General features: G+C 36.7%; 1 protein-coding gene across 3 annotated transcripts in view; it reads left to right on the top strand.

Moving 5' to 3' along the window:
* The window catches only part of DPY19L1 (dpy-19 like C-mannosyltransferase 1), a 118,133-nt gene that overhangs the window by 58,198 nt on the left and 46,205 nt on the right, over nucleotides 1-13,730 (top strand). For all 3 annotated transcript variants that reach the window (XM_010587174.3, XM_064290134.1, XM_064290135.1), the window contains exons 9-10: nucleotides 6,812-6,911; nucleotides 9,012-9,089. In XM_010587174.3, the coding sequence (XP_010585476.1) occupies nucleotides 6,812-6,911; nucleotides 9,012-9,089 (178 nt within the window). The remainder of the gene's footprint in view (nucleotides 1-6,811; nucleotides 6,912-9,011; nucleotides 9,090-13,730) is intronic.

The raw sequence follows: 13,730 nt of genomic DNA, 5'->3' as shown, positions 1-13,730 counted from the left end.
TGAATAGCAGTAGAATATTGTCTGGTACAGTGCCAGAAGATGAGCCCCGCGGGTTGGAAGGCACTCAGAAGATGACTGGGGAAGAGCTGCCTGCTCAAAGTAGAGTTGACCTTGATGATGTGGATTAAGTCAAGCTTTTGGAACCTTCATCTGCTACTATAGCATGACTCCAAATGAGAAGAAACAACTGCAAACATCTGTTAATAATCGGAACATGGAATGTACAAAGTGTGAATCCAGGAAAATTGGAGGTTGTCAAAATGAAATGGAACTCATAAAGATGGATATCCTAGGCATTAGTGAGCTGAAATGGATTGGTATTGGCCATTTTGAATTGGACAGTTATAGAGTATGTTGCTATGAGTCAGAATCGACTCGATGGCACCGGGTTTGGTTTGTTTGGTATGGTCTACTATGCTGAGAATGAAAAATTGAAGAGGGAAGGCATTACATTCATCGTCAAAAAAAAAAAAAAAAAAAAAATTTCAAGATCTTTTATCCTGAAGTACAGAACTATTAGTGGTAGGATATCCGTATGCCTACAAGGAAAACCAGTTAGTACAACTATTATTCTAATCTATGCACCAACCACTAAGGCCAAAGATGAAGAAATTGAAAATTTTTATCAAATTCTGTGGTCTGAAATTGATCAAACATGCAATCAAGACGCATTGATAATTACTGGTGATTGGAATGTGAAAGTTGGAAACAGAAGAAGGATTGGTAGTTGGAAAATATGGCCTTGGTGATAGAAATGATGCTGGATATTGCATGACAGAATTTTGCAAGACCAATGACTTCTTCATTGCAAATAGCTTTTTTCAACAACATAAATGGTGACTATACACTTGAACCACACTGGATGGAATACACAGGAGTCAAATTGACTACATCTGTGGACAGAAACCCTGGTGGTGTAGTGGTTAAGTGCTACGGCTGCTAACCAAAAGGTCAGCAGTTCAAATTCATCAGGTGCTTCTTTGAAACCCTGTGGGGCAGTTCTACTCTGTGCTATAGGGTCCCTATGAGTCAGAAGTGACTCAACAGCAGTGGGTTTGATTTGTTTTTGGTTTGGTGAACAGAGAAGGTGGAAAAGCTCAATATCAATAGTCACGACAAAGCCAGGCGCCAACTGTGGAACAGACCATCAATTGCTCATATGTAAGTTCAAGTCGAAGAAAATTAGAAAAAGTCCGCAAGAGCCAAAATAGGACCTTGAGTATATCCACCTGAATTTAGAGACCATATCAAGAGTAAATTTGAAGCATTGAACACTATTGACGAAAGATGAGATGAATTGTGCAAGGACTTCATACATGAAGAAAGCAGGAGGTCATTAAAAAGACAGGAAAGAAAGGAAAGGCCAAAATGGATGTCAGAAGAGACTCTGAAAGTTGCTCTTAAACGTAGAGTAGCTAAAGTAAATGGAAGAAATGATGAAGTAAAAGAGTTGAACAGATGATTTCAAAGGGTGGCTCAAGAAGACAGAGTAAAGTATTATAATGAAATGTGCAAAGACCTGGAGATGGGAAGCCAAAAGAGAAGAATATGCTCGGCATTTCTCAAGCTGAAGAACTGAAGGAAAAATTCAAGCCTTGAGTTGCAACATTAAAGAATTCTATGGGGAAAATATTAAATGATGCAGGAAGCACCAAAAGAAGATGGAAGGGAAACACAGAGTCACTGTACTAAAAGGAACTGGTCGATGTTCAGCCATTTCAGGAGGTAGCATATGATTGAGAACCAATGGTACTGAAGGAAGAAGACCGTGTGGCACTGAAGGCATTGGTGAAAAACAAGGCTCTGGGAATTGACGGAATACCAGTGGAGATGTTTCAACAAATGGATGCAGTGCTGGAAGCACTCATCTGTGCCAAGAAATTTGGAAGACAGCTACCTGGCCAACCATTTGGTGACCATCCCAAAGAAAGGTGATCCAACTGAATGCAGAAATTATGCAACAATATCATTAATATCACACACAAGTAAAATTTTGCTGAAGATCATCCAAAAGCAGTTGCAGCTGTACACCGACAGGGAACTGCCACAAATTCAAGCAGGATTCAGAAGAGGTCGTCTAATGAGGGATATCATTGCTGATGACAAAAGGATCCTGGTTGAAAGCTGAGAATCCCAGAAGGATGTTTACCTGTGTTTTACTGACTATGCAAAGGCATTCGACTGTGTGGATCATAACAAATTATGGATAATGTCGCGAAGAATGGAAATTCTTGAACACTTAATTGTGTTGATGATGAACCTGCACTTAGACTAAGAGGCAGTCATTCGAACAGAACAAGGGGTTACAGCGTGGCTTAAAGTCAGGAAAGGTGTGTGTCAGGGTTGTATCCTTTCACCATACTTATTCAGTCTGTGTGCTGAGCAAATAATCGGAGAAGCTGGACTATATGAAGAAGAACGAGGCATCAGGACTGGAGGAAAACTCGTTAACAACCTGTGATATGCAGACACAACCTTGCTTGCTGAAAGTGAAGAGGAATTGAAGCATTTACTGATGAATATCAAAGACTACAGCCTTCAGTATGGATTACACCTCAACATAAAGAAAGCAAAAGTCCTCACAACTGGACCAATAAGCAACATCCCGATAAATGGAGAAAAGATTGAAGTTGTCAAGGATTTCATTTTACTTGGATCCATAATCAATGTCCATGGAATCAGCAGTCAAGAAATGAGTGTATTGCGTTGGGCAAGTCTGCAAAAGACCTCTTTAAAGTGTTGAAAAGCAAAGATGTCACTTTAAGGACTAAGGTTGGCCTGACCCAAGCCATGGTGTTTTCAGTTGCCTCATATGCATGTGAAAGCTGGACAGTGAATAAGGAAGGCCAAGGAACAATTGATGCCTTTGAATTTCAGTGTTGGGGAAGAATATTTAATAGATCATGGACTGCCAGAAGAACAAACACGTTTGGGAAGAAGTACAGCCAGAATGCTCATTAGAAGAAAGGATGGTGAGACTTCATCTCATGTATTTGGAACATGTTATCAGGAGGGACCAGTCCCTGGGGAAGGACAGCATGCTTGGTAAAGTGAAAAAGAGGAAGACCCTCAGTGAGATGTATTGACACAGTGGCTACCATAATGGGCTCAGGCATAACAACAATTGTGAGGATGGGGCAGGACCGGACAGTGTTTGGCCTCTTGTACATAGGGTTGCTAGGAGTCAGAACTGACTCACTGGCATCTAACAACAGCAGAAGTTGTCTGTCTTCCTTGGATTATGACTGCCTTCCATCTTCAAAGCCAGAGATGGGGGACTGAGTATTTCTCACTAATCACTTAGACTCTTTTAAGGACTCTTGTGATTACATTGGGTCCACCTGAATAATCCAGGATAATCTCTCTAAGGTAAGTTAGCTGGTTGGCAATCTTAATTCCACCTACAGCCTTAAGGTTCCATCTGCACCTTAATTCCCCTCTGCCATATAATGTATACACATTGCCAGGTTTTGGGGATTAGGATGTGGAGAATTTTGAAAGTCGTCATTCTGCCTGCCACCATGGTGCTACTCCAGTTGCTGTTTCTTGGCTTCAAACGCTGTTGGGTTCTTTTCTGTTTTGTTTCCCATGTGCTTTTGTGGCATATTCTTTCTTTACCTCTTCTTTATCCTCCTAATCATTGATATCTTGAGCCTTTATCTCCATCCAGACCCACCTTCTCATTCCAGTTGTCTCCTTTGGCTTTTGCAGGAAAGTTTTAGGAGGGATTTCCTTTCTTCAGATTCTTCTTCACCCTTCTGTTCTTCATCCTTGTTGATGTCTTCCTTTTCATATTCCTGGCCTTTTGAAGCCAGAGTAGCTGCTGTGTTCACCATTGCTGTTTCATCACTGTTTTGCTTTTTTTTTTTTTAATTCCAAAAGTTATTTATTAGAAAAAATTATTACAAACTGCCATTTTATTACTCACAATTGAACATCATGGAAAATTTTAAACAGTTTGTATCTTCCCCCCAAAAAGTGTATTCTGCTTTTGCAGTCTTTGTTGACAGTGCATTTTGATGGTACAGAAAATAACTCGCAAACATCCCATATAACTTTGTTAGACTATACAAAGATACGATAGTAGAAGCAAGTGTCCCTATAGTGAATTATTAAAAAAACCTTTTTTCCTCCAAGTTTAAGTGTTATTAGAGTTGGATTACAGAATAAATAGTAAATAAATACCTGCATACAATTTTTCAAGGCAAAAATTTGCTTTATATTTTTTCATTGTTTCATTCTTTTGGAAACATTTTTAAGAGCAAACTTGAAGGTTTTTTAGTAATCTGAAACTTCAAATATCTGTTGTACTTTAAAAAATAAAGTGTAAAAAGCAGCATCATTTACATAGTGGTTAACTCACAAAGTGTATGCAACAACCATAAAAGACCTGGGTAAGTTTTGTGGATCCCTGGCATTACAACGTTGCATCACCAGTGCCCGTAGCACAATAGTTTGCCCAAATACAGTGGCAAATTCAATATAACTTTTCAATATAACCACCTCCTCCGCAAGCTTAGACACGTGAGAGAAATGTCCATGGATTTATCATCAGTTTGATCTTCCTCGCCATCCTCACTGGCACCTCAACCCCTCTTATTGGAGGCAATCTTCCTGTTCTTTGCTCCTTTGTTAGCATGGCTCGCTTTGTGCCTGGTGTGGCTACTACTATGGCTGGTGTGACCGGTTGTTTGGACGCGTGGTAGCTGTTTTCATTTTGCCTGGGATGACACCTGCTTTCTTGGCAGCTGTGGTCTTTTCTGCTGGAGAAACCACATCCTTTATTTCTTGGAGCATTGACTGACTTCTTGCCTTACTTCTAAATAAAGACACCCTAGTCTCCATTGGTCATCTGCACCTTCATGTGATGGCAGAGTGGGGTGGTGGGTGAACAGCTTGGGTGAGCCAGGAAGAAGCTGAGCAATGTTGATGTGGCCTGCAGGTGCTGAGGATGTTGGTGTAAGACTAGAAAGGAAGATATTCCTTAATGGTAGGCATTACTTATAAGTAAGGATAGAAATTGTTCTAGCAATGTATCTAATTTTTTAATTTTAAATCTTTTAAAATTTATTTTTGTATCAATTACCTTATACCAGCACAGTCTTAGCTTTTTCCTGATTATTGTTGGAGTTCCTTTGTTTTCCCTTTCTGCTATCTGGGTTCAGTGCTTATCAGTCATACCTGGGCCAATTGGAAGTCCTTGTTTTCCATTTGTTCCTCTTTCGCCTTTTGCATGGTATACCCACTGTCAGACTAGGCTTAAACTCAGAAATCTTTACTATTTCTCATTACCTGTAAAATGAAAATCGTGTTCAGCATATTCAGAAGCAGTATAAAAACCAAACCTGTTGCTGTCAAATCTATTCTAACTCATAGTGACCCTATAGGACAGAGTACAACTGCTCTATAGGGTTTCCAAAGCTATAATCTTTATGGAAGCAGACTGCTGCATCTTCTCTTGCGGAATGGCTGGTGGGTTCAAACTGCTGACATTTTAGTTAGCAGCCAAGCGCTTAACCATGGCACCACCAGGGCTCCTTAAAAGTAGTATACCAAAGAAATCAAGTCTATTGCTGTCAAGTCAATTCCAACTCATAGCAACACTATAAGACAGAGTAGAAATGCCCATAGGGTTTCAAGGAGTGGCTGGTAGATTGAAATTGCAGACCTTTTGGTTTTACAGCCGAGCTCTTAACCACTGGACCACCAGAGCCCCTAAAAGCAGTATAAACAAACAAACCCATTGCCATCAAGTTGATTCCAACTCATATTAACCCTGTAGGACAGAGTACAACTGCCCCATAGAGTTTCCAAGGAGCAGCTGGTGGATTTGAACTACCAGCCTTTTGGTTAGCAGCCTGAGCTCTTAACGGCTGGGCCACCAGGGCTCCAAAATAGATCTACTTTATTTTGGACAGTGGCTTTCAAACTTTTTGACATGCTACCTATAAGAAATAAATCAATTTTACAGTGTGGCCCAGTATACACATGTATGTGTACAAACAAACATGTAATTGAAATGTAAGTTTCACGGAATAGAGACTTTATTACGTAGGATGCAGTCATATATTTTCTATTTCAATAATAATGTGAGCCATTAACTCATTAATAGATTACCTGAAGTCGAAGAATCCTTGATTCCACTTCAGTGAAGATTTTAGGGATGTTTGGGGGATTCACACCGGCTCACAGATTTAGGAGGAAGCTACTTCTTGAAATTAGCATGGAAGATAAAACTACCTGCCCTTCTTAAAATCTCCTAAATTGTAAGTGAGAACCAAAGTGGATCCTCTACAGGTGGCTCCAGGAAGGCCGTGCCTTTGCCCCCCTCCACCTTTCTACGCTCTACCTGTTCAAGATCAACTCTTACCACAGATGCCCCACGGAACCTCCCTGACTGCTCAGCCCTTATTCTGAATTCTTACAATACCCTTCTATGTAATATTTAGTACTTATAATATGCCACTTCCTGTTATTTTTCATAGATATGCTCTGTCTTGCCAACTAATGAATCATTGACTGTAACAGAATGTTAATGAAATTACTAAAATATAGTTTGACAAAAATTCAGTGCATATCCTGACCTGGCTGCCCTCCCTCTCCTTACAGGCTTTGTGTTTGTACAGTAATAATGGGTATTTAGTTTTCATAGAGGATGGTTGTAATTGAGTGTCAGGAGGTATTCTTTCTATCCCATTGGTTGATTTTATGACCGGTTTATGTTATAACCAGATCGTGTTTAGAGATTCTAATTTGCAGTGGTGTTAAGCCATGCAATTAAACTTACTAATATTTACTTTATCTTTTTAAGGGCTACAAAACTTTATAAAGGAAGCTTGATTGCACTCTGCATTTCCAATATATTTTTCATACTTCCTTGGCAGTTTGCTCAGTTTGTACTTCTTACTCAGGTAATTTGATTATATTTTTAAAACTGATTTAAGCTTAATGTGTTTGGTTATGTGAACTCATTTGTATAAAATGATAGAATTGAGACGTTTTATGACTCTAAGTCCTAAAATGCTTTTAGTCAATGCAAAGAAAGTTCAAAGAAGGGAAATATATAAGATTTATTTATTAATACGTATAGTTACTTCTTAGTAGAACACATTTATTGAATTCACATTTGTAAGACTGCTAGCTGTGTTATTCAGAATTTGTTAGTGTGCTTAAAAGAGGACTAGTGCCATAATTTTAAGTGTTTCTCTTAAATAGAACTGTAGATACTAGGATAAAATGCTGAATAGTTCATATATTGTGTAACTCCCCTGCCAGTCTGCAGTTTTTCTATCATTTCTCCCTGTGCTCTTCCCTCTTTTCAAATAGGGATATATAAGGCAAGTAGCTTGTTGAGAGTGAGACTAAATTGAGAATGTGGTCATTTTTTTCCATCTTGCGTGCTGTGTTTTTGTTATGCTGGCTATATTCATATAACGCAGTTTGAGTTGCTTTTTAATGTTCTTTGAAATGTCTTGTTCTGGAAGTGCAGTCAGACCTGAATTTGAGTCCCAGCTTTGCTCACTGGGTTCTTGACTTGTACAGAGTACTGAATTTTTCGTAGCTTCAGTTGTCTCATTTATGAAATGGAGAAAATAAGAGAACCTTATTTTATTGAGTTATGGTTAGGATTAGATGTGGTAATATATATAGGACTCTTAATATGGTATCTGGTACTTTTAGCAAGATGTCAGTAGGTAAGCTGCTTTTATTCCTGTTTTTAAAAAATAGATTCTGTTTGTACTTAACTTCTTACTTTGGTCTTATCTTAGACTCCTTTGTCTTTAGTTTGATGACATTTTACAGTTTCTAGTTTAAATATCTTTAAGATCTTCTTCTTAACATTTTACCCTTTTGGTGTGCTGTGAATTACTTAGCCCCTGGGGTGAAAAGGGAGAGTTCTTCTTGCTTCCAGTAAGTGGGGATGGCCTATTTTTTTGTTTCTTTTTGTTTTTTGGGGGGATGGTAATAGGGATGCCATGAGTCGGAATCAACTAGATGGCAATGGGTTTAGTTTTTTTTGATTTGGTGGAGGGAAGAGGTGGTATGCCTCTCTGTGGGGTTTATGTTCAATAATAGCAACATATGCTTCCCCAAAGTTATTGTGTGATTTCCATCACCCTCATACAATGCACTGTTGTTCCCCATGGATAATCCTAGGTAAAGGGAAATCTTACTGTTTTCTTACTAATGGGAAAATTTGTTGTAGATTGCTTAAAAATAAAATTTGATAAATGGAGTTTAAGATGTATGTTTAAGTATTCAGCTCTTTAGTGTGATGTTATAGGTGAGGCATGGAATTTAATTTGAGTTGCTTTGTCCGTGAGGAAGAATAGAGAGGCAAGGTATGGCTTAATACCTCTGTATTTTATCAGGAAGTACCATGTCATCATTTTACCTTTTAATTTATCTAACACTATTAGAATTCTTGCTAAGTACATATACAGTTTTCTTCAAAACTGAGGTTTAAAAACACCTTTGTGGTGAAAGTGCTCCTACTAATTTGAAGTTTGATTGCAATATAGTGCTTGAATACCTGTATTAATGAATGAGAACAAAACATACTTGTAAAGAGTGATTGACAAGCATGAATTAATGTATTTTCACTCACACATGCATTACATAATTATTTTTGAGTTAAATGTACCTTCCTAATTGTGTATTAATTGTTATACATTATAATTAAGTTTTCAGTTTTTGATGGGGCGGGGCAGTTTATAATTGACAGTAGAGTCAACCTTACGTTACAGTGACTGCTGTTTTAGATAACTCCTGACATATATAGTTCACGTAGTTAATTGAGCGTGCCATACATGAAGAGAAAAATGACCAGTATTTGCTGTGTTAATACGTTGATCATGTTCAGTAATAAATTGGTATATGAAATGAAAACTCACTTTCTATGTAAATATAAAATTAATATGAGACAATAGAAATAATATTTTCTTCATTTTTATAGCTGCTTGTTTTATATACAATTTTTATTTTTAACTTAATTTCTTTTTAAATTTCAGATTGCATCATTGTTTGCAGTATATGTTGTGGGGTACATTGATATATGCAAATTACAGAAGATCATTTATATGCACATGGTAATGGTTTTTTATTTGTTTTAGATGTAGCCATGTATATAAGACTCTTAATAAGGCATCTGGTACTTAGCAAGATGTCAGTAAGTTTATATAAATATAGCACAGTTTGTCCATTTTCTTATTGAAGGACATTTAGGTTATTTCCTCTTTTTCTTGTTTTATGAATAACACTGTAAATTCTTACACTTATTTCCTGGGGCACATATATTAAGAATTTCTTGAGGGTATTTATCTAGTAGTAGATTTGCTGGGTGGAAAATTATGTACGTGTCCAACTTCATAATTTAATACCAAATTGTTTTTCCAAAATGATTGGACTGCTTCAAACAGCAATGTGTAACAGTTTTACCTTGTTCTACATCCTTTTTCATTTTATCAGTCTGGTGAGTGTAAAGTGTGGTTGTCTTGTGACCTTAATTTTTGCTTATCTCTTAGTCTCAATAAAGCTGAACTTCTTTTGGTATATTGGCGGGCCCTTTGTGCTTCCTTTTTTGTGGCATGCTTATTCATGTCTTTTACATACTCTTCTCTCGTGTAATTTGTTTTTAAAATTGAGTCGTAGTGATTCATGTATTTTAGATATGGTTTTGCCAATTATGTATTGTAAACTGACTTGGTTCTCACTTTCTTTATAGTGGCTTTTAATGAAAAGACATTAATAATAACTTAGTAAACATTATAAAGCTCATCCTATATGATAGTACTTTTCAGTCCTTACTGAGAGGCCATAAAGATATTCTTCATGATTTTCTTCTAAAACTTAAAAGATTTTATTTTTTAATAAAATTTTATAATTTTTTTAAAAAAGTTTTCCAAATTATTTGTTGGCTTTATTTCTAGATATATATTTTTTTGCTCTTATAAATAGTATTTTTAGTGAATTAAGTATTTGTTTGTTGCTGGTGTATAGAATACAATTGACTTTTGTATAGTGGTCTCATTTCTAGCAGTCTTGTTAAACTCTTATTATAATACTTTTTCTGTAGATTCCGTGGGTTTTCTAAATAGTAACTCCGCCTCTGCATTTGTTTCTTCCTTTCCAATACCTACACTCCTTCCTCCTCAACTTAGTGTGCTGTGTAGGACCTCTAGTATGGGATTGCTTAGGAACCCTGATAATGGGCAATGGGATTTTAAAGAACATGTTTCTGGAGTTACTATAGATTTTTTGCAAGCCTTTATTGAAGGAGATTCCCTCTTAAATCCCTAGTTTGTGAAGAAGTTTAATTTTGCTTTTTTATTTTGAAATAATCTCGAACTTACACAACCATTTTACAAGTATCCTACAAAAATCTTTTTCCCTGAGCATTTCTGAATAAGTTGCTGACCTGATGTACCATCACTCTGAATAGTTTATATTTTCTATAAATATAACTGTAAGACCACCATTGAAATTAGAAAATTAGCATTGATCAATAGTACTGTCCAGTACTCAGATTTCACTGTCTCAAAAATATCCTTTTATAGGAAAGGAACCAGGCCAGAAGCAGACTGTTTTTAGTTGTCATGATTCTTTTGTTTCTTTCAATCTAGAAGCACTACCTCAGTTTTTCCTTGACTTTCATAACATTGACCCTTAAGATCGCAGGCCAGCTATTTTGTAGAATGACTTTCAGCTTGGGTTCGTCTGATGTTTCCTTACGATGATAGTCAAGTTGTCCATCTTCGGCAGAGATACCACAAAAGAGATTCTGCGTTCTTCTCATTGCATTGTATCCGATAGCCTTACATTTTTTTACTTGTCGCTTTATTGATTGTGATGACTTTGATCACTTGATTTAAGGTGGTGTCTGCCTTGTGTCTCCACTGTAAAGTTGCTCTTTTTTTTCTTTTATAATTAGTAAATATTTTATAGAGATACTTTGAGACTATGTAAATATTCCATTCCTCATCAGATATTCTATCTGTGTGTGTGTCTATCTGCCTATCTCTGGAGGGACTTATGGTTTCTGTTTTATTCAATGTGATATAATCCATTATTTTCTTTATTGATTTTGGTGCTTGAAATGTCCCAGATTTGAGCATCTACTTCAGGCTGGCTTCCGTGCCTTTTAACATGGCCGCATCATGCTTTGAGCACTTTTTAAAAGAAATGAATAAATGCTAAGTTTCATCAAATTCTTTTCTGCCTCTGTTTAAATGATCTTGTGCTCTTTTTCCTTCTTCAGTCTGTTACTGTGGTCAATTACATTAATTGATTTTCCAACATTAAGAAACCTTGCTTCTCTGGGCTAAACACAATTTTTATACGTTGCTGGATTCAGTTTGCCATTACTTTTTTAGGATTTTTGCAACTCTGTTTATAAATGGGATTGTATAGTAATTATCCTTTCTTATTCTTGACTTATTTTAATATCAGATTTATTCTAGCCTCTTAGAATTGATTGGAATGTGTGCCTACTTTTTATGTTCAGTGGTAAATCTTGTGTAAGACTGAAGGACTACTGTCTGAAAGTTCAGTGTAACTTGTTTGTAAATATACACAGGCCTGTTTTTCTCCTTATGGAAAGATTTTAGATGACTGAGCCACTTTATTTAATGATAATAGGACTATTGAGACTTATCCTTGAGTCATTTTTTGGTAATTGTTATTTTGCTAGAAATATTCCCATTTCATCTAAGTTTTGAAATTCATTAACATAAAGTTATTCACAATATTATTTTTTAAAGAAATCTTACCAAAAATAGATACTAAAAAAAAAATACAAATACTAAGAAAAATATCTCTAATAACCTCCTTTATTCTGTACCTAAGTTCTCAATTTTCTTAGTTTATTAATTTTCAATTTTTCCTTTTTAAATTAAAATTCACCAATGTTTTGAGCACCAATTATTTGTTAAGCATTTTAGAGTTGCTGAAGATATAGCAATGATAAAAGCAAAATGTCTCTTCCGCCCTTTCATGGCCCTTATATTCTAGTGTATATAGACAGAAATAAACTAAAAATGTAAAATACAGAGTATGTTAGATGGTAGTAAGTACTATTAAGAAAAATAAAGCAGACAAGGAGGATAGGATTTGTTGAGTATGTAGCAGAGGTTGCAGTGTAAACTGGAGTGATGAGGGAAGCCCTCGCTGAGAAGATGACATTGGAATAAAGAGATGCGAGAGAGCAGAGAGCTAGCCGTTCGGCTAAAGGAAACAGCATACACAGGTGCTCTGAGCTGGGGGTGTGTTGGGGGTGTTCTAATGTTTGCCCAAGGAGATTAGGAAAATTTTAGAGTTAGTCTAAAATTTGAGCACTACGGACACTATTTTTGTAAAGATTTGAGGCTTCAGTTACTTATCCATTTAGTGAAATTTAAAAGCTAACATGAGAATAATATGCCATGACAAATTAAGTTCATTCCAGGAATGCAAGAATGATTTAACATTGTTGGTGGGTGCTGTTGAGTTGATTCCAACTCAAAGTGACCCTATGGAACAAAGTAGAACTACCCCGAAGGGTTTTCTAGTTTTTTTCTAATCTTTATGGGAGCAGATTGCCAAGTCTTTTCTCCCATGGAGCCGCTGGTGAGTTCAGACCACTGACCTTTTGGTTAGCAGCCGAGTGCTGAACCATTGTGCCACCAGGGCTCCTTCACTTGAGATTAGGAATTCTGTTGATATACTTCTTCATATTCCCCAGCCCCACTGCCATCACGTCAATTCTGATTAACTGTACTCATGACAGAGTACAGCTGCCCCATAGGGTTTCCAAGAAGCGCCTGGTGGATTCGAACTGCCGACCTTTTGGTTAGCAGCCATGGCACTTAACCACTCTGCCACCAGGGTTTCATTCTTCATATTAGTAGGTTAAAAAAAAAAATCAGCAGCGTAGTCATTTCCTTTGATACTATAAAGGCATTTGGTAAGACTCAACATCCATTCCTATTGTTAAAACCTTAAAAATATATGGATATTTTATTGATGTGTGTAAATTTATACACACATATGCAGTTCTCAAACTAAAGATACCACACAGAATGATGAATCAGTAGAACTGTTTCCACTAATGCCAGAAACATGACAAATATGCGTATTGCCACAATACTTAACATTGTTACAGAAATATTAACTAATTGATTAAAAAAAATTTTTTTTAAATAAAGAAGATGTAAAAGTATTGTTTGCGAGTAATATGATTTTGGATACCCAAAAAACCCAAATTAATAAACTGAATACTGTTAGAAGTAATAAAAAGTGTATTCGCTTATACATAGTAAATGTAACTTTTCTATATACAAACCAAAAGGTTAGAAGTTTGAATCCACCAGCTGATTCCTGGAAACCCTATGTTGTTGTTTTTGTTAAGTGCCATCGAGTTGGTTCTAATTCATAGCAACCCTGTGTACAACAGAACGAAACACTGCCCAGTCCTGTGCCATCCTCACAATTGTTACTAGGCTTGAGCCCTTTTGTTGCAGCCACTGTGTCAGTCCATCTCATTGAGGGTCTTCCTCTTTTTCGCTGACCCTCTGCCAAACATGATGTCCTTCTCCAGGGACTGATCCCTTCTGATAACATGTCCAAACTATGTGAGATGTAGTCTCGCCAGTTTTGTTCTTAAGGAGCTTTCTGGTTGTATTTCTTCCAAGACAGATTTATTCTTGGAAGTCCATGGTATATTCAATATTCTTCGCCAACACCACATTTTAAAG

The sequence above is a fragment of the Loxodonta africana genome, chromosome 8 (assembly GCF_030014295.1).
Source record: "Loxodonta africana isolate mLoxAfr1 chromosome 8, mLoxAfr1.hap2, whole genome shotgun sequence".
Lineage (NCBI taxonomy): Eukaryota > Metazoa > Chordata > Mammalia > Proboscidea > Elephantidae > Loxodonta > Loxodonta africana.
This window is presented reverse-complemented; position numbering and strand designations above follow the sequence as displayed.